Below are 20,818 nucleotides of genomic sequence, written 5' to 3' on the forward strand. Positions count from 1 at the left end.
CTGTGCTCATGGAGGCATATAAGAAAGAGCCGGCATACGAAATGCCGGAAGTTTTGAACACTCTTTCTTTTGACTTGCTTTTAAATAAAGCACTGGAGCACTTCCCCTCATTTGCCTGGCTCATTTGGTCATGACTATCAATGGTGTTATGCTCAAGACGCTCCTGGAGGGAACTGCTAGCATGGAGCCGACCCGCACTGTCACAACTTACTGAACAGATTAAGTAATAAACATTGATTAGAGGCTATTACAAACTGATCTTCACAGGGCTCAGATTTTTCGCTACAACTGTAATGTCGGGGGCCACAAGATTTACCTAAAAACTGTACTGACTGGTAAATTATTTGCCTTTTACGCATGTATACAGCATTCAAACTTTACAAAACACAATTTAGATGCATATAGGTAGTCAACACAAGAAGCACCGTAGAAAGCAACTCTTCTATGCCGTGGTGTTGCAAAATATTTTTCTTTAAGAGAATGATGATCAAATAGTGAATGAAACATTGTAATAATCAGAATCCAATTAAGGAAAGGCCACAAAATCAACATGAATCAATTAGAGCGAGATTAGATTACCATTTTCAGAAAACTTCATTTTTGCTCATCTACACCACAGTGGTGCACTTATGAAAGTATCTGGCTCTGGAGAGCAGTTTTAAAAGTCTTTGCTTTCAGGGGTCAAAAACAACATGGTAGTGTGGATGAAAGTCGAAAACATAAAGACAATTCATGCATTGTACTGTACAGGTTTCAGCTTGTGAAGCCTTTCATCTGTTTTAAAGTATCACCATGTGAGCAAATTTCATCTGCCTATGCCTGCTGCTGTTAGACCATCTTCAATTCCTGTGACATTTGTCCTTCCTTACTTAATGCCAACTATGTTTAAATTAACAGCTTCAGAGAAATCCATAAAACTGCAAAGAGGGTCACAAATCAGGACAGAGTTGTCCATAAACCACATGGATGGACAAGGAGTATACAGAGAATCGGAAATAATGATGAGTTAATAAGAAGGGCTCAATGGTAAAATATTCAATGTTCACAACAATGTATTTGTTCACATATACATACTGAAATGTAAAACCTAATGAAACACTCTTTTGGGAAACAGAAAAAGTAGAAATAAATGCCTGAAGTATTCACAACTGAATAGAATTACCATTCAGTAAGATGTTTATAATGTCCTATAGGCTTCCTCAGTTGTTTTACTTATAGGAGTAAATATAGCATTTAAAAGCAAGTTAAATATATCTTTTCTATGGTACCAAAATATTCTAGTCTTAATATCTTTACCATGGTTACTGGAGGGATATTTTGTTCAAAACAGACTACAATTTTAAATGACCACATTCCCATGGAGAATGCCACCCTGCCTGGGCACACTTCTTCTGCACAGCAAATGCATGACACAAACCCTATTTTCAATAACTTAAAGGGTGAATATGATTTTTTGTTTGTCACCAAGAAACAAAACTAACAGATACATTATTAATTCTGGATCACAGTCAATAATGGCTAAAAATAAGAAACAAAATTAGCATAAAGTAGACAAGTTATATATTCAACTTTTATTTATCAGAATACATGAAAAAACATGGGTTTAGGATCTGGCACAGACAGCTCCTATTATTTTGGACTCATTTTGAGGATAGTAAATAAATAACTAAAAACAAACAGCGAATGCAACAGAGAAAAGTAAAAAATACAGAAATATTAAAGTACTTTATTAGAAATTGAAAATAAAGTAGTAGGGACTGGACCATGTAAACCAATTTTCATTAAAACTAAAAGATATTTATTAGAATACTGATTATATTACATATTCAAAAACTTTAGTTAACTTTAAGAGTTAACTGCAAATAATTAAAGTGTGGTAGATATATATATTATTGGCTAAAATAACAACTAAGACTTGTGTGCTAAATGTGCATAATCTTAAAACAATGGCAACACTCTGAACACCATTAATCAGCATGTGCCTCAAAAAGCATGAAACACAAAATACAACAGGAATTAATTTTCTATTACGACAGCTTTTCATGATTTAATTGGATTTTGTTTCTTTCTGTACTCAACTTGAAGCTAATTTATGGTAAAGGGGACTGCTCTAAATAACAACTTTGTTGGGCAACCAAAAGTCAGAAGAAGGCTACATTTGTGCAGTGCCTTTAAGATAGAATGTATTCTATAGTATCATATATGTGTAAGAGAGGGGAATGCTTGTCATTGAAATATTGAGATGGGTGAACAATAACATTTCTTGGGCAGCAGTTCTAGAATTGGTAATATGGGAAGCTAAAAATCTTCAGCGGGATATCTATAGCTAAAACATATCACAGTTTGGAAATGATATATATATATATATATATATATATATATATATATATATATATATATATATATATGGAATTACTATGACTACATTTGTACAAATATTGAAATAATACAGAATATAATAAAAAAACATATACAGGCACTAAAAAGTGAACTGCATTTCCGAAATAAATTACCATATTTCAATTTTATAATTTTTCAAACAAACAGAAAACAAATTAAACAGGTAATTATGACAGCACATTGATATGAGGAAACATGCTCCTGATTAGCTTATTACAGATTTTATATATGCTATATACAAACAACAGAAAAAAAAAAAAAAAAGGAAAAACAAATACTATTAAATTACCTTAACAACAACTATACTTCCAAGTTACTAAATTTATTCTTCAGTTTTATATCCAGAATTGCCCTAAGAAGTGAAAACCTTCTCCTTGATTTTATGTTTTCCATGAATGGTACTCTCTTGGATTTCAATGGTACTGTCATCTTCTGAAGCATTTCCCAAAGAACTGTCCTGTGAAGACAGCACAAAGACATTTTTGTTAAATTGCGCTTTGAAGATTTTTATTTTCCAAATACAAACTGTATACTAGTTAGAGAATATAAATTAGAAAAAATGAATACAGAGCAACTCTTACATGAGATTCTTATGAAAAGGAGTAATACCAGTGATTGTGCGCTCATTAAAAAAAACTTTATTTTAGGGAATTGATAAAATTATTTTAAAAAAATCTGTGTCAGGAAACATGCAGAATAATCTTCTGTTCAGGTCTGAGATGGGCTGTGGGCTTTCAAAAAAAAAAAGAAAGGTTTGAAAAAGAGAAGGTGAAGGCTTAAGAAGGTTAGAAATTTCATATACTGTGCAAAGCCTTGGCACCTATTTTTCAAATGTTATTGCACAATGAGCAAACTCCTAAAGAATGGAAGCTAACTAATGTTATCCCATTACATAAAAATCAACACAATATTCCCTGCAATCTAATTCACCATGGAAAAGGAAACAAACCAACGCATCAATTTCCTGGACATCTCCATTGAAAGAATTAAAGACACCACCCTGATTACAAGTGTTTATCGTAAGGAATGCTGTTCAGACAAGATATTACACTTCGCCAGTAATCACCCAGCATCTCATAAATGGAGCTGTATTAAAACTTTATTCAGAAGAGTTCACATCCATTGCAACAAGGAGACAAAAACGAATGAAAGACACTATCTTTTCACTTCAAACAGATACCCAAAGACATTCATTAAACAATGCCTATACAGGAGACGCCAGAGAACCCAACAAACAATCGACTTCAATCTGACCCCCCATCCCACCTGGCACACACTTTCTTAGCATCACAGAGTGTCAGAAGATGCAGCACATATCCTGTCCAAATCCGGCATCAGAATAGCACACAAGCCTTCAAACTATCTGTGTACTGTCCTTTTTAATGCCAAAAACAAGAAATCGGCAGCAGAAACGCGAAACACAGTTTATAGCATTCCATGCAGTTCTTGCTCAGCGGCATGCATAGGACAAACATCAAAAAGAATCGCAACACGTATACATGAACATTGCAATGCCGTCAGAAGGAAGGACTCATGCTAACTGAATTATACGTGTACAAAATCAACCGGACAAAAATTTAACTAGGACAATGTACAGGTAAGATTTAAGACCAGTACTAAAAGTGCCAGAGAGCTGGCTGAATCTTGGCTATCAAACGAAAATGCCATTAACAGACATTTGGACATAAACCCAGCATATGCAAACTTAAGAAGAACATCCTCATAATAAATACAACTTTATGACCAATACCCCCTCATCCCCCGCCTTATTTTGCTATATATTGTCTTTGATTCTTGAATGTCTAATCATTATCCTCTGGTGACTGCTCCTGGCAGGAACTGAAAGCTCAGGAATAAAAACTACTTTATGATATGTGATTTCCTGTCATCCTACATTTACCTAGACTGTTGTACACACGGAACACACATGAAATGTATATATTCTAAACAACATTATATTACTTCCCTATACAACTCCAGAAACCTCACACACAGATAAACAGACCTGAGCTCTGAGAATTGTGTGTCTCAATTCAGCTCTGTCTGTGGGGGATGCGATAGCAGGCTGCTTGCTGCCTGTGCTGATTGACACATATACAAATAAAAAGACACTAATGGAGAGGTGTGAAGGAATTTAAGGTGGCCTGGCATTACAACTTTTTTCGTAGTCTTCGGGGATTCTTGTGTTAAACTACATGGCCATCTCTCATTGTTGTTTATGAGCTGCAAGTTTAACAACAAAGTCCCCAAAACACAAACATCTCTTCCCTGTTTGTGAGCTACAAATTTAACAACAAAGACCCCATTTCATGTTTTCTTACAGGCATATATAGACTGGTTAGCTTATCTGAGCTTAAACATAACAGTCAACACTTCTTCCTAACATTTGCAGTACATTTACATATGTCTTCCTGGGTTCTCTGTATTAGCATGTCTGTTTGCATCCCCGAGTTCAATGCTGTGTTAAAATACATTTTTACCCCCTTCAATTTGTTTAGCTGATGGTTCTAACAGATATAAGAAAAACAGGTCTAATGGAACCCTTTTTCTAAAGTACTCTCAAATAAGCACTTGGCGCTGAATCTTTTATCTTTCTGGGATGCTAACTAGAAGGTTGCCGGTTCTAATCTTGGCAGTGGCAGAAACAGTATTACCCTGTTGGGCCCTTGAGCAAGGCCCTTAACTTGCAATTGCTCCAGGGGCGATGTACAAATAGCTGACCCTGCACTCTGACCTCAAAGCTCTCTGGAGAGTAAATTGGGGTATGTGAAAAATGCCAAATTCATAATAGAAGAAATTGTATATAGCAAATAAAGGATTAAAGAATAAATTCACCTGTATCTGCTTCAACCTCCCCAGGTGTCCCTGACAGTATAATGTCATCTTTGAGCTAAATAGCCTGCTTGTCAGCAGTTTTTGTCCTGTTCTTGCATTTAACTTTTTTCAAATCTTTTGGTTAAAATACAAACAATGTTAGTTTTTTTTATTCAGTATGTCCTATTGTAATACTATAGTTTTGCTCATCCAGTTTATTCACTTAAAAGGTACATTTTTTCTATTATAAAAAAAAAAAGAGACAAGACATTATTTTCTCGGAGAGACACTTATACGTCCCGTGAGAAAGAGATTTAACCAAGCCAAGGGCTGGAAATAAAGGACAAAGAGTAGATGACAAAGTAGAACATCGTAAAGAATTCAAAAATGTTGACATAGTACACATGCAGAGCAGTTTAGAGATAATGGAAGTACGGAAAATTAAAAAAAAGGATAGGAATGATTACATTATCAGAAACAAATGGAAATTATTCTTCGGTGAAATAACAGAATAGCGAAAAGAGATTGAATATATTGTTCAGATTTAAAGTTTAAGCAGGAGACTTGTAGATCGTCTAATTTGTGTTGCCAGCGAGAATTAAAAGTTTCCAAAAATGCTGGCGCAGTATGAAGTCCCGTGAGACAGAGACTTTTAACATGAGATTCTTCCAAGTCACGTCCTACTTACAACTATTTTCAAACAAGATCACGGTCATCTAATCTCAGTCGTGTGAATGCTTTTGTCAGACACAGTTCCTGTGCTCTCAGCTACTAATCGCGTGAATGCTTTTGGCAGACACACTTCCTGCACCCTCAGCTCTTATAAATTTTATCAGGACAATAATTTTATACGTTCTAGATGACACGTTAACGACAAAGCGAAGAAGAAACAGCATGGACAAACATTTGAAAAAGTCATTTTATTTATTAAAGAGAAAGAAACGATATTCAGTCACAGGCAGTTATATGTTGAATTGTCAAAATTCAATGCGATCTTGAAGAAAAGTTAATTCCAAATATTGTTTTTACTAAACTTTTAAAGTAAAATTGAAAATAATGCATATGTAATAATTCCCATGAAAATAACAATCTCTTTAAATTGTATATCTGGTAAATCAAACCCGGGGGTGGGCAAGCAAAGTGAGCAGGGGGCGGGGCCCTCTATTCTTAACTAAAATTAAACAAACAAATGAAATATTATTAGTCTTAATTAACAAAATTTTAAAAATTCCAATTTTTAAACCTCACTACAGACCTACTTCTGTGCAAACAAATAGAAAGGTTAAAAAGATATGACCATCAGAGTGCACATTCAAATCCATGCCCCCATACTGTAAGATAACGAGCATTAACCTTATGTTTAGCAAGGGATACAGCTTGAGGAACACACTTAATTGAACAAAAAAATTTCTGACACCATGTGCTGCATAGGTAAAAGTTATGATGGCACTTTAAAAAAGTGAGTGCAACGGAGAAAGAAGCATTTCTTTCTATAACATTTTTGCTGTATTATAAGATGCTTCAGTTATTTGTTGCTTGCTTTATTACATTAAAAATTGGATTGATATTTTGCATGCAAAAGTACAGTTTGTTCAGCAGAAATGATTAAAAAATAAAAAGTTCTTTATAAAACTGCTCATATTAAAAATCTATTTTTGTTTTTCCTCATTTTTTTTTATCACTTGAAACAAATATATCTAAACCCCAGAAGTCTATAGTTCTGTCTGGTTGTAACGCAAATCTAAACTCCATAACAACTTTTTAACCATACCATAATTCTAAAACTAAAACTTATATATAAAACATATATGTCTGCAAAATAAAAAAGTAAACTAAAACTAAAAATACATTACCAAAAAAGAACTAAAACTAAACAACTTCCAAGTAAGATAGCAACCTTAGATAGGAAATGTAGGTTTCTCAGTTAATAAGAATCATAACATATATTATCACTATAGACCCTAAGAGCTAAATTTTAACCAGGTAATGCTGTTAATTAGACTTAGTTCTCATATGTTATCAACTAGCCATATAGCAATAAATCTATTGGAAATTCATATTTTTATGATCTTTTTATATTAATCATTGACATCCATTCCATTTTACTGTATGTCAAATGTATTTTGTGTATTTAAAAATACAGTATGATTTTCAGCAGTTAACATGTATATGTGCCAAACCTGGTGTGTATTGCCTTGATTATTTAAAGTTTTGACTGAAGATCAGTTCTTCTTCTTCTTTTTACACAGCATATTTAAACTATACTTTTTTTATTCTAACAAAAAAGAAATTTATTCAACTTACTGTGTTGCCTTTATTTTTCTTATTTTCATCACCATGGCCTTCCTCTGCATCATCTGAATCCCCATCACTATCAAGTGCTAGTAGTTCTGGATCTAGGGGAGGCTCATATAAAGCTGTATTCAGAGGCAGGTAACGTAATTCATTTGGGGAATACCTAAGAAAAAAAAAATGTGAATGAATACATAAAGCTAGTCAAACAAACATACTTATGAAAGACAAATATTATATATGATTAAACTTAATATAAACACAGTAAAAGAACATTTGACCTTGAAACAGTTTAGAAATGTAAAACCTTTTGTAAGTTAATTCATTACATTTTATACTTATATTTTTATAGTACTGAAAATCTCCAAGAGCTTATCAGCTGCAATGCCCAGAAGCAACCATGTTGAGATAGTAACACGCGTGCCAACATTTTGGTGGGTAACAGACCTACTAGAAGTATTTTCTAGAATAAAATAAACAAAAACAATGTTTAGTTTATAAAAACAAATATTTTATTAGAGATGCACAATACAAATTGCAAAGCCACAATTATAACACATTTATTACTGGGTAGTAATTCAAACAGTAAAAAAATGACTAATAAAACAAGAGGAACCAATAGTTAATTTTACATGGCTTTCTTCGAAATCCCTCAAAAGTCTCAGGAACACCAACAATTACTAAACAACTATGTATGTGCCTTTATTATTAAGTAACTTGATGTAAGGGAGTTTCTCAAAATATAGAAAAACAGCTGAATCAGCCCTTGTGTCTGCAGAGGCGCAAGTCCTATGCTTGCCATCTCACCTTTGTTTTCTTGATATTTTTCATCTTTACTCAAGCAGGCAAAATATCCAAACTTCTTTATGATAACGGCTAGGGTAAACATTCAAAAGATATTTAATTTGTGCTGCTGCAGTGACTACATACCTGTTGCTTATCTCACAAAATGAAGTTAAATGTACATGATATTCTTCAACATCCCTAACCATCAATCACATATCCTTCATATCCAGGTTATCTTTATTACCAAGTGCTGTCCTGGACACAAATATCCATTAATGTTTGTGGCAAACTGACAGACATTGACATCAATCAGTTTTGTTGATTACTGAATTTTATTTTTGACAGAATTAGGTGCTGTAGGTGGCACAGGCATCCCAGCAAGGAGTTGGGAAGATACCTTACATGGACAGGAAGCCCCAGATTTATAGAAAGGCATCCCAAATGAGAAAGGGAAGGATGTTGGAACTGGACAAAGCTCCCCAAATGGATGGATGGACAACCCAACAAATAGAGAAGATGGTTCCTTACCAGACAAATGGACAAGCATCCCAACCAGAATAATATGTATAGCACCATCCTTGGCCGGGATAGAAGTGGAGGTCAGGGAAAGACTGTCTATTGGGTATGTTTATCCCCCCACCCCGGAGCTGGAAGGAAAGAAGGCAACACTCATCTGGAGGAGGGCAGTGAGGAGGTGTGACAGAAAGAGAGAGAATGTAGAGATGACTTGTGTTTTTTTTTGTTCTTGTGTATACAAGGTATTTGTGTATTAAGCACATTTTATTTAAATTCTAAACTGTCATGTATATTAGTGTTTAGGGCTCACTTGCTCCCCCTAGCTGTCACAGTGCCTAAGGACAAAATTTCTAAAACTATCATTCTGAGTATGGGTGCACCACTGGATTGTGTATGTCAACACTTCTTTATTCGCCTCATTAGAACAACTGCATTTTATATGAACGTTCAAGCTTACTGTTGATATTGCTCTTGTGGAGCTTATCATAAATAAAGCTATATCTGTGTAGAAGAAACAAAATATCTGGTCAAAAATGCAGCCTTAATCTTAAATTAAATGTCAAGAAAACACAATAATTCATGGCACTCTTACAAAGGAAGATAACTTAGATTATCTAGCAAAACTGTGACTTTGCTCATCTTTAATGTAATTCTCTCCATTAAGTTTATTAAGACTCCCCAGAAGTTTATCTTTTCCAGGAATTTTATTTTCTGGATTTTTTTCCTATTCCTCTCCTCCATTGTAAACTGACTATATGTGAATTATAATGTTAAGTGTGTAATTTTATGCTAAATCAGACAGAATTTTGTTTATGTATGCAGACAAGGTAGAGTTGAATTATTAAGATTATCTGAAATCTTGTGCAAGTATTCTAAAGCCTTTACTCAATGAAGGTTTGATCAAGAAAGTTCATGGAGGCCATTCTTTTTGAGACAGATGAATAAGTTTGTAGTGCCAAAGGAATCAAAAACAAATTTCTACAAGTCCATTATTAATTTGACCTTTCTTTTTTCTGTTTGTGATCAAATTTTTTAATGACAAGATGAAAAATAAATACAGTAAAAGGAAACAAATAAAAAATGATTTTGGGGCTACGTAAGAACAAAAACAAAACATGCAAAAATGCTGAACACTATAAGCTGCATGACAGTACTTAATAAAGCCAGTTTTATCAGAATGAATCAGTTTAGGAATCACTACCTGTAACTGACATGCATGCACCCTTTTCAACAGATTGACAACAGAATTCATCAATGATAATAGGGGATAACTGCAGCAATTGGTGGGGCCATTATCCTATTTAAGCAATAAGGTAATCAGAGCCAATTTAAATTAAGAGTTGAGGTGCGATAGAGAAAGGGCAGAGTTAAGCATCTGGAACAAAGGGACTGAGAGCTGCTTCCAAATAGTGGACAGGATTTCAGGGGGCAATACATCAGGCCCAGAGATTTTCCAGAACTCACAAAGTCCAGCACCTCTTTCAGTTCATTAAGTGATAAGGGACTATCCAGAACAGAGGTTTACGACTCTGAAAACTTGGAAAGGGGTAGGGATATTAGAAATGAGCCCACATCAGCAGGATCAGAGTGAGAAGATGAGGAGAACAAATCAGAATTCAGAGAGAAAAAAACACTAATTTTGTTTGGATTCGAAGTACGATACCCCTCCTGGTTTTAATGGCCAAAATCATTGCAAATGAATCATGTTTACGAAGTTGGAGAGCCAGTTTACTATGACTAGAACTGAAAACATAGTAGTATGTGCTGGTGTGATGAACCAGAAACCCTCACAATGCAACAGGAAATCATTCGGTTCAGCCCTATTGCTAGAATTGAGAATTACATTCTCCTGGTCCACCACACGGGGGTTTGAGCTCTCTTAAAAGTGAGAGACAATTTTCCAGATTGGAGATCTTTTGAAAAGATTCCCCTGCCAAGCCACGCGGAAAGGCAATAGTAGCATCACAAAGGAAACCTTTAACAGCCATCCAGCAAAAGGGAAGATCTTGAGTTGACCCAGCACTGATAGAAATAAATTCCAAAAAACCTCAAGTAAACATTTTTCATGTTGTCATTATGGGGAGATGTTTGTAGAATTCTGAGGAAAAAAAATAATTGAATCCATTTTGGAATAAGGCTGTAACATAACAAAATGCGGAAAAATTGATGCTCTGTAAATTCTTTCCGGATGCACTGTATGTTCTACCAAAAGAGACACAGCACTGGATCACTGCTATATTTTGTATAAAGATGGTTATAAAGAGCAGGCACAATCTCCATTGAGTAAATCTGACCACACCACTGTCTTTCCTATGTCAGATATAAACAAAAGTTAAAGCAGTAAGTGCCAGTCATGTATGAAGGTTATACGTTGGACAGACTTTTTAGAAGTCAGCTCTGATAACGACTTCAATGTATTTACAGAAAGTGTGACTCACTTCACAGTTACCTCATAAAATTCATTATTATGACACAACTAAATCAGAAAGGACGGGTGGATAATAGCATTTGCAATGCACTAAACACACCGCTTTGTACAACTTAGGACATGTCTGGAAATATGGACAATTATAAAGCTGCCTCATACACTCTAAGGAGAGCAATGAAAGCAGCTAAGTATCGATATGGAGAAGAAGTGAAAGAGCAATTTGAACAATCCTATCCTAGGGGTATGTGGCATAACTAATAATATGTGGTAATAGTAATGTGGAATAACTAATAGTAAATCAACTACTCACACCATGGTGAGTGCCGACACTTCTCTTGCAGACAAGCTCAAAAACTTCAATGTGCACTTTGATGTGATTTCCAAAGGATGCCTTCATCTTGATCCTTCTTACAGTACTGGCTCGCCTGGTCAACAACAGAAAGAATTAATGTGCAAATACGATTTATAGACTTAAGAGTTACTGTGTTGTGTATGAATAGCATTTCCTTTCCCATGCTGATGCTTGAATAAGGGAATTGGGCATCTGTGCCACCTCATAGTTATACCCCAGTGAAACAGGAAGTCATGGATTAATGCTTTAATTTTTCTACACACTCTGGCCACACTGTTAAAAACGTCAGATTTAAATGCAAAAAATAAAATAAAAGAGGAATAACCCTGGAGGTCAATCATCACCCCAAAAGCGGATAGTAGATGTAATGCAGTATATGTGTACCAAATTTGAAATCCTGGACAGACAGAAGCACAACCACAGTGGCGTGTTATATAAGAAGATAAAAGTGCACTTGTTTTGTTATATGTATACCTTTTGTGAAAGTGCTTATTTGATATTTGGACTTCAGTCTTCACACATTATACACCTCATGTCAAAATTTTGTCGTTAGTATTAAAACATGAAAAAAGTGTCTTTTAGGTATGTGTTCAACATTTCTTGCATTTCCTGTCATCCTATACTTACATAGATGTTTGCAGACATGGAACACACATGAAATCCATGTGTTCCAAATAACAATATATTATTTACCCTATACACACCTCCAGGTATCTCACTGCCGGATAAACAAGGCTTGAGCTTGGAGACCTTTTTGGCCTTTCTGTGGTGGTGGGGGGATGGGATAGCAGGCTGCATGTGCTAAAACACATTTACAGAACAAAAGACGATGAATGGAGAGGTGCGAAGGGATTTAAGGTGGACCGGGATTATGAGTTTTTCCATAGAGTTCAGGAATTCTACTATTAAAAACAATGAGCAGACTTACCTGAATAAAGTGTATGTCGCACTGGTGTCAGGACATTGGGCTACTCTTAAATGTCAGTAAGACAAAGGAGCTGAATGTTAACTTTGGTAGAAAACAGCAGAGTCACTGGAACTTTGGGAGAAAACCGCAGAGGCACTATAACCCTTCTCTCTTAACTCACTGATACACAGACTATACAAAGAGGCTGCTGATTTAAAAACTAAACCATCTGATCAGGTAGGCAGAGTTCATACTGTATATACAACTTAAGAATGTACAGAAGGTGGCGAGAAGAGTTATTCAATCTTTATTCTAGCCCGAATGTGGCTCAAGAGATTCTCAAACCTTTCAAATTTGCCTCCAAGATTATGCAGGCTCATTTTGTGCATCTTATTGTCAGGTTTCTGAGGTTTTTGGATTGCCAGGTCATTCAGAAGGCTTGACAGGTTCAAAACAATACTTTCAAAGGATCTTAAATCTACTTTTAACCCTAACTTAAGTCCCATTATGGGATAGCACATGAAGGCTATGGTCTCACTTGTTCCAAAAGTTTGTGCTGCTATACTTAAGCTCTATTTACCCTATCTGGCAAAACTGAAAATAAGTTTTGGATCAGCATGCTCTTTCAGAGGCACTTGCTGAGAGTGACACATTTTTACAACTGGCATCTTGTAACTATGATGATCTCTTCACTCATCATGACTTGCTCACTGCTGTGGCTGTATTCAGCATATTGGTTGTTTCAGGCTGCGACTTGTCTACATTTCCGCTTCCTTCACGGTATTAAGTAGGTAAAAAACTTTGCTGTCTACTATCTGCCTTTAGTTTGTCTTTCATATCCTTTATATGAAGTTGCATATTTTAGTGAGAAGTTGAGGTAAAAAATTCAGCAACACCCCCCTGAACTATAAACCCTTTCGTGAACAACTTCATCCAAGATTAGATGAGTTACTGGTACTCAGTCTTGGCTCTGCAGACAAAGCTGGTGCCATATGTGTGCAAAGTAAAGGCTTAAATTGGAGGTTTTACTATTTCTTTCTTCTAACATTTGATGCACTATAAATTACAAAGAATAAAAAAGTTTGACTCCAGAGTCTAATGCCTAGAAAAGACCATGCTTTCTTGTGGTGAAAAAATTAATTAACTAACTAACTTTTAATTGCCAATACTAGAACTGAGATGAAAAGCAGAAAAATGTGGGTTCCCTTGTTTTTGATAAACAGTAGTTTGAGACTGAAATGCATTTTCAGGTCATAATTTAAATATATTTAACTTGTTATACCATTTTTATGAACTAGGCTATATATCAATTAATGAAAATATTCAAAAAGTGTTCATAAAGTATTCTGAATAAGTTACACATTTTGAGTATTCAATCAGAATACAAATTTGAATACATTAAATATTGTACTGTATATTCAGTACTAGCAGAATACCCGCGCTTCGCAGCGGAGAAGTAGTGTGTTAAAGTTATGAAAAAGAAAAGAAAACATTTTAAAAATAATGTAACATGACAAAATAATTACATTAACAATCATTGATATGAGTGTTGTTGTCATATCTATATATATATCTATATATCTATATAATATATATATCTATATCTATCTATATCTATATCTCTATATATATATCTCTATATATATATCTATATATATATCTATATATATATATCTATATATATATATATATATATATATATTGTAAGATATGGCGCCATTTATCCCAGCCAATACCCCCAAGCCGCCAGGTGGAGCCCTCCTTGCAGCATGGAGGTCCCCAGAAAACCAGCAGGGCATCATGGACAATGTGGTTTTTATGCACAGCCCTGCTGGATGCCATGGGGGCCACAGGAGGGAGCTGCAGGGAGGACCAAGGGCTTCTTTGTGCCTTGCGACCCGGAGGTTCGTCATAGGAAGAGCGACGGACTTCCGAGTTGAAGAAAAGGACTATTTACCCTGACCCGGAAGGAATAAAGACTTGTGGACTATTGGGCAAAAACACCTCCGGGTCAGGGAGTATAAAAGGACTATGGGAACTCCCAGACAACGAGCTGAGATGGGTGGTAGGAGGGCAACGCGTCTGGGAGTGGAGGATTGTTGATTATTGATTATTGATTTATTAGTAGTTATTGTGATTTATGAATAGTGTGGAGTGGAGGGTACTTAGTGCACATTGTTATAATAAAAAGAATAAAAAGAATAATTGTAGCACACCAGGTGTTTGCCGTGGTACCTGAGGGTTCAAGGGAGCACTACTGCCCCCTACTGCGACAATATATATATATATAGATTTATAGATATATAGATATATATATACAGTATATAGATTTATAGATAGATTTATAGATTTATAGAGATATATATATAGATATATAGATATATAGAGATATATATATATATATAGATATATAGATATATAGAGATATATAGATTTATAGATATATTATATATATAGATATATATAGATTTATATATAAATTTCGCAGCGGAGAAGTAGTGTGTTAAAGAATTAATGAAAAAGAAAAGGAAACATTTTGAAAATAACGTAACATGATTGTCAATGTAATTGTGTTGTCATTGTCATGAGTGTTGCTGGCATATATATATACTGCTCAAAAGAATTAAAGGAACACTTTTTAATCAGAGTATAGCATAAAGTCAATGAAACTTATGGGATATTAATCTGGTCAGTTAAGTAGCAGAGGGGTTGTTAATCAGTTTCAGCTGCTGTGGTGTTAATGAAATTAACAACAGATGCACTAGAGGGGCAACAATGAGATGACCCCAAAACAGGAATGGTTTAACAGGTGGAGGCCACTGACATTTTTCCCTCCTCATCTTTTCTGACTGTTTCTTCACTAGTTTTGCATTTGGCTACAGTCAGTGTCACTACTGGTAGCATGAGGCGATACCTGGACCCTACAAAGGTTGCACAGGTAGTCCAACTTCTCCAGGATGGCACATCAATACGTGTCATTGCCAGAAGGTTTGCTGTGTCTCCCTGCACAGTCTCAAGGGCATGGAGGAGATTCTAGGAGACAAGCAGTTACTCTAGGAGAGCGGGAGAGGGCCATAGAAGGTCCATAACCCATCAGCAGGACCAGTATCTGCTCCTTTGGGCAAGGAGGAACAGGATGAGCACTGCCAGAGCCCTACAAAATGACCTCCAGCAGTCCACTGGTGTGAATGTCTCTGACCAAACAACCAGAAAGACTTCATGAGGGTGACCCAAGGGCCCCATGTCCTCTAATGGGCCCTGAGCTCACTGCCCAGCAGCATGCAGCTCGATTGGCATTCGCCATAGAATACCAGAATTGGCAGATGCACCACTGGTGCCCTGTGCTTTACAGATGAGAGCAGGTTCACCCTGAGCACGTGACAGAAGTGAAAGGGTCTGGAGAAGCCATGGAGAACATTATGCTGCCTGTAATATCATTCAGCATGAGCAGTTTGGTGGTGGGTTAAAGATTGTCTGGGGAGGCATATCCATGGAGGGTCACACAGACCGCTACAGGCTTGACAAAGGCACCTTGGCTGCCATTAGGTATCAGGATGAAATCCTTGGACCCATTGTCAGACCCTATGCTTGTACAGTGGCTCCTGGTGCACGACAGTTCCTGGCCTCATGTGGTGAGAGTATGCAGGCAGTTCCTGGAGGATGAAGGAATTGATGCCATTGACTGGCCACCACACTTTCCTGACCTAAATCCAACAGAACACCTCTGGGACATTATGTTTTGGTCCATCCAATGCCACCAGGTTGCACCTCAGACTGTCCAGGAGCTCAGTGATGCCCTGGTCCAGATCTGGGAGGAGATCCCCACAACACCATCTGTCATCTCATTAGAAGCATGCACCGATGTTGTCAGGCATGTATACAAGAACACAGGGGCCATACAAAGTGCTGCGTACAATTTTGAGTTGCTGCAATTAAATTTTGGCAAAATGGACTAGCCTGCCACATAATTTTTTCACTCTGATTTTTGGGGCATCTTTGAATTCAGGGCTCTGTAGGTTGATCATTTTCATTTCCATCAAACGATGTGGCATCCTTTCATTCCTAACACATTACCCAGTCTATATCAGTATAGATATCCAGGAGGATTTCTTTTTCCCATTGAGATCTGATGTGTTTTCAAAGTGTTCCTTTAATTTTTTTGAGCAGTTTATATATATATACTGCTCATATATATATATTTATATATAATTGTTTTGTGAGTGTTATTGAGTGTTGCTGTCATGAAGGATTTGATTATTATTATTTCTTTCAATCAGGTTCGTATTTGTAGGATGTGTTGTGTTCAAGTTACATTCCGTGTTTGTCAATCGTTGTAAAGATAACAGGTTTCATTCATCGATTCGTATCTTACTGCATCAATAAACAGCTCGTCTTCTTCTTTATCTGAGACCTGACACACTGCATGCATGGGTTTTTTTTTTTACACTGTCTTCCTTTAGCGGACTGTGCTTTGTTTCCGCAGTAGCTGCACTTATGAATATGCTTGTATGTATCAGACGCTTCATTTTTTTTGCTGCCTTCTCAATTGTGTAATTCGTTTTTTGTTCAGCACTCTTTGGAACTGTTGCTTTTTGTCTGCGCACTGCGTCAGTTCACGTGAGCCGCTCGGTGTACATGCATCGAAGTTTCCCAGCTGTGCTGGTGCCATGTCGTGCTATGTCCACGGCTGTATTTAATTTTAGCTAAGACTCGGCACTTAAAACTTTCTCTCGCAGTTTCGCTGAGCTTGTGCCAAACACCACCCTGACCATCTCATCTTCCTCTGCATAAGCACAGTCCTTCCACCCGTGAATATTTAGCGGCAGTGTTTCTATTGGATTGCCACTGATGGACGGCCTTATATGGGCAGGCACTAAATTACAAATGCCAGCGGCAGTCTGTCTATGAACTTAATTTAAACTTTAGGTTTACACCGTGCTTTGTTTCCGAAGTAGCAGCACTCATGAATAGGATTGTATATGTCACTCGCTCGCTTCTAATTGTTTCGCTGCCTTCTCAATTATATCTTATGTTTTCTTCAGCGCTTTTTGGAGCTCTTCCTGGTTTTCCAAGTACTTAGTGATTACGTGGGAGGCGTGATGATGTCACACGAAACTCCGCCCCCCATGGCTTTCGAGCTCAACTCCATTACAGTAAATGGAGAAAAATAGCTTCCAGTTATGACCATTACGCGTAGAATTTCGAAATGAAACCTGCCCAACTTTTGTAAGGAAGCTGTAAGGAATGAACCTGCCAAAGTTCAGCCTTCTACCTACACGGGAAGTTGGAGAATTAGTGATGAGTCAGTGAGTCAGTCAGTGAGTGAGTGAGTCAGTGAGGGCTTTGCTTTTTATTAGTATAGATTCAATACTTATATACTTTTTTAACAGTATTCTTTCCAAGACTGAGTACAACATATACATTTGCTATAATTTATATTTATCTGGGGTAACAGGATTCTATTTGCTATTCTTTAATTTAGGTTTGGGAAGCACATTGAGCTACATTGTTTGTATGAAAATGTGCTATATAAATAAATGTTGTTGTTGTTTGGTGAATCAAAACTAAATACAGTATTGCAGGGGAAAATGTAATAAATTATATAACAAATTTCTAAAAGACAGAAAGAGAGAGAGAGAGAGAGAGAGAGAGAGAGAAAGAGATTTATTGCTATTACACTTCCATACAACAAAATTTAATGTGTCAGAGTTAAAGGTTTCCCATTTCAAATATGTGAAAATATTAGCGGCATGGTGGCGCAGTGGGTAGCACTGCCGCCTCACAGCTAGGAGACCCGTGTTTGCTTCCTGGGTCCACCCTGCGTGGAGTTTGCATGTTCCCCCCCGTGTCTGCGTGGGTTTCCTCCGGGTACTCCAGTTTCCTCCCACAGTCCAAAGAAATGCAGGTTATGTGCATTAGCGATTCTAAATTGTGCTTGGTGTGTGTGTGTGTGTGTGTGTGCACCCTGCAGTGGGCTGGCGCCCTCCCCGGGGTTTGTTTTACTGCCTTGCGCCCTGTGTTGGTTAGGATTGGCTCCAGCAGACCCCTGTGACCCTGTAGTTAGGATATAGCGGGTTGGATAATGGATGGGGACCTCATGTATAAATCCTTGCTAAGATTGCACACTAAAAACTAACTTACGCTAAAAAGTCAAAAACTGCGTACACACTCCGGGTCCAATGTTATGTTCCTTTACAAATCTCAAATGAGCTTAAAGCTATGAGCTCACGCACATGTTTTAGCCACTCCTCATCACCTCCCACCAGTAACAATGTATGGCTAAAAATGATCTTTTTGAATATTCATAATCATAATGACCATACACATTTGCCCTTGTTCCAGTCTGAAGTGAACTAGTGATTCTAAACTATGCCTTGATATATATGTGTGTGGGCTCACCCTGCAATGGCCTGGGCTATTTTCCATTTTTAAAAAAATCAGCAATTAGAACTGGCCAGGAGAAACACACCTGGTGCAACTCTATCATCATAATCAAGCATGTTGCTGCCACTCCTCCCTTTTCATAATACTTTTGTTAACATTTGCCTTAATCGTGCACATTTTGCAGTTCAGTCACTTCATTTAACTGCATTTATAGTTCATGGATGCAACTGACTTGAATTGTATTGAATTTGTATTTGTTTTTGTAGACTTTGCCTTGACTGGGTTCGCAGCCTCGGGACAACTGTATCTTTTTTATGGTTCACTGGACGACTTTCTTTTGATTGCCTGCACCTGCCTGATGCCTGTGAAAAACCAAACTAATTTCCGACTCAGATATGATAGCTACACAGAGGCTCGTAGCGCAAGACAAACGGAGTGGTCGCAGTAATTGTTAAATCAGAGTTAAACATCAAAAGAATCCCAAATTAGTGTCAATTGTCTTTTGATTGTCTGGTTCTTAAACTAATATATAAAATCTGGTTCTGTCTTCCTTCTTGTTCTCTATCATCCCCCAAAATACAAAGGGTCTTTCTGAACTTTTAACCCACTTAAGTTCTTTCCTAAAGCCTTAAATAATCTCGCTCCATCTTATATATTGGAATGTCTGACACCCTATATTCTAAATCGTAACCTTAGATCCTCAAATGAGTGTCTCCTTAGAATTCCAAAAGCAAAACTTAAAAGAAGTGGTGAGGCAGCCTTCTGCTGTTATGCACCTAAAATCTGGAATAGCCTGCCAATAGGAATTCGCCAGGCTAATACAGTGGAGCACTTTAAAACACTGCTGAAAACACATTACTTTAACATGGCCTTCTCATAACTTCACTTTAATTTAATCCTGACACTCTGTATTTTCAATTCATTATAATAACTATTCATGGTGGCTCTAAAATCTGTACTAACCTCTACTCTATCTCCTGTTTCTTTTTCCGGTTTCTTTGTGGTGGCGGTCTGCGCTGCCACCACCACCTACTCAAAGCAGCATGATGCTCCAACATTGATGCCAGAAGTCTACGTGACCATCATCATCAAGTCCTTCCATGAAAACCCTAAATACAAAGAGGACTGTTTCATTTATGTGAGGTAGAATGCCCAGAAGGGACTGGGCGGTCTCATGGTCTGGAATCCCTGCAGATTTTATTTTTTTTCTCCAGCCATCTGGAGTTTTTTCTGTCCTCCCTGGTCATCGGACCTTACTCTTCTTCTATGTTAATTAATGTTGACTTATTTTATTTTCTTACTGTGTGTTTTATTTTTCTATTATTCATTATGTAAAGCACTCTGAGCTACATTTTTGTATGAAAATGTGCTATATAAATAAATAATGTTGTTGTTGTTTCTCTGGCAGTAATTCCTCTTGGTGATTTCAACATCCATATTGACGCTCCTACATGTAAACTGAGAAATTAATTTCTGTCATTGCTGGACTGTTTTGACTTGGTGCAACATCTTGATTTTCCTACCAACTCTGGTGGTCATAAATTGGAACTAATCTGCACATCTGACTTATCTGTTGGCAACACTTAGGGCAGCGATTTGGGACTCACTGATCAAAAAGCAGTACTTTTCATTGTCTCATTACCTCTCCCTCCTCCTATCTATAAACGTCAAATTTCTTTCAGAATCCTTATAAATATGTTTCTCTGTCCTTGCTGGATCCATTTCTCATCTTTTTCTGTCTTCTCCTATTTCATCAACACTAGATGGCCTTCTTGACTACTACAAATCAGTCCTTCATTCAGCACTAGATAAAACAACTACTTTAAAACATAAGGAAGTTTCCTTTAAGTGTTTAGCTCCATAGTACAATTCAGAAGTATGGTCTATGAAAGCAGCTGGCTGTTGCCTTGAGAGAATGACACACAAGACTGGCCTTAGT

At 36.8% G+C, this 20,818-nt stretch overlaps 1 protein-coding gene across 7 annotated transcripts in view; it reads right to left on the minus strand.

Annotated features, from left to right (window-relative positions):
* Window positions 1-1,576: 1,576 nt before the first annotated feature.
* The window catches only part of phf10 (PHD finger protein 10), a 216,634-nt gene continuing 197,392 nt past the window's right edge, over window positions 1,577-20,818 (minus strand). For 3 of the 7 annotated variants that reach the window (XM_039748276.1, XM_039748279.1, XM_039748281.1), the window contains 2 exons: window positions 7,519-7,672; window positions 1,577-2,857 (listed from right to left, as the gene is read on the minus strand). In XM_039748276.1, the coding sequence (XP_039604210.1) occupies window positions 2,753-2,857; window positions 7,519-7,672 (259 nt within the window). In that variant the 3' untranslated portion in view covers window positions 1,577-2,752. The other 4 variants (XM_039748280.1, XM_039748278.1, XR_005633000.1 and 1 more) reach the window with 4 other exon arrangements.

This window comes from Polypterus senegalus, chromosome 3, assembly GCF_016835505.1.
Source record: "Polypterus senegalus isolate Bchr_013 chromosome 3, ASM1683550v1, whole genome shotgun sequence".
Taxonomy (NCBI): Eukaryota; Metazoa; Chordata; class Cladistia; order Polypteriformes; family Polypteridae; genus Polypterus; species Polypterus senegalus.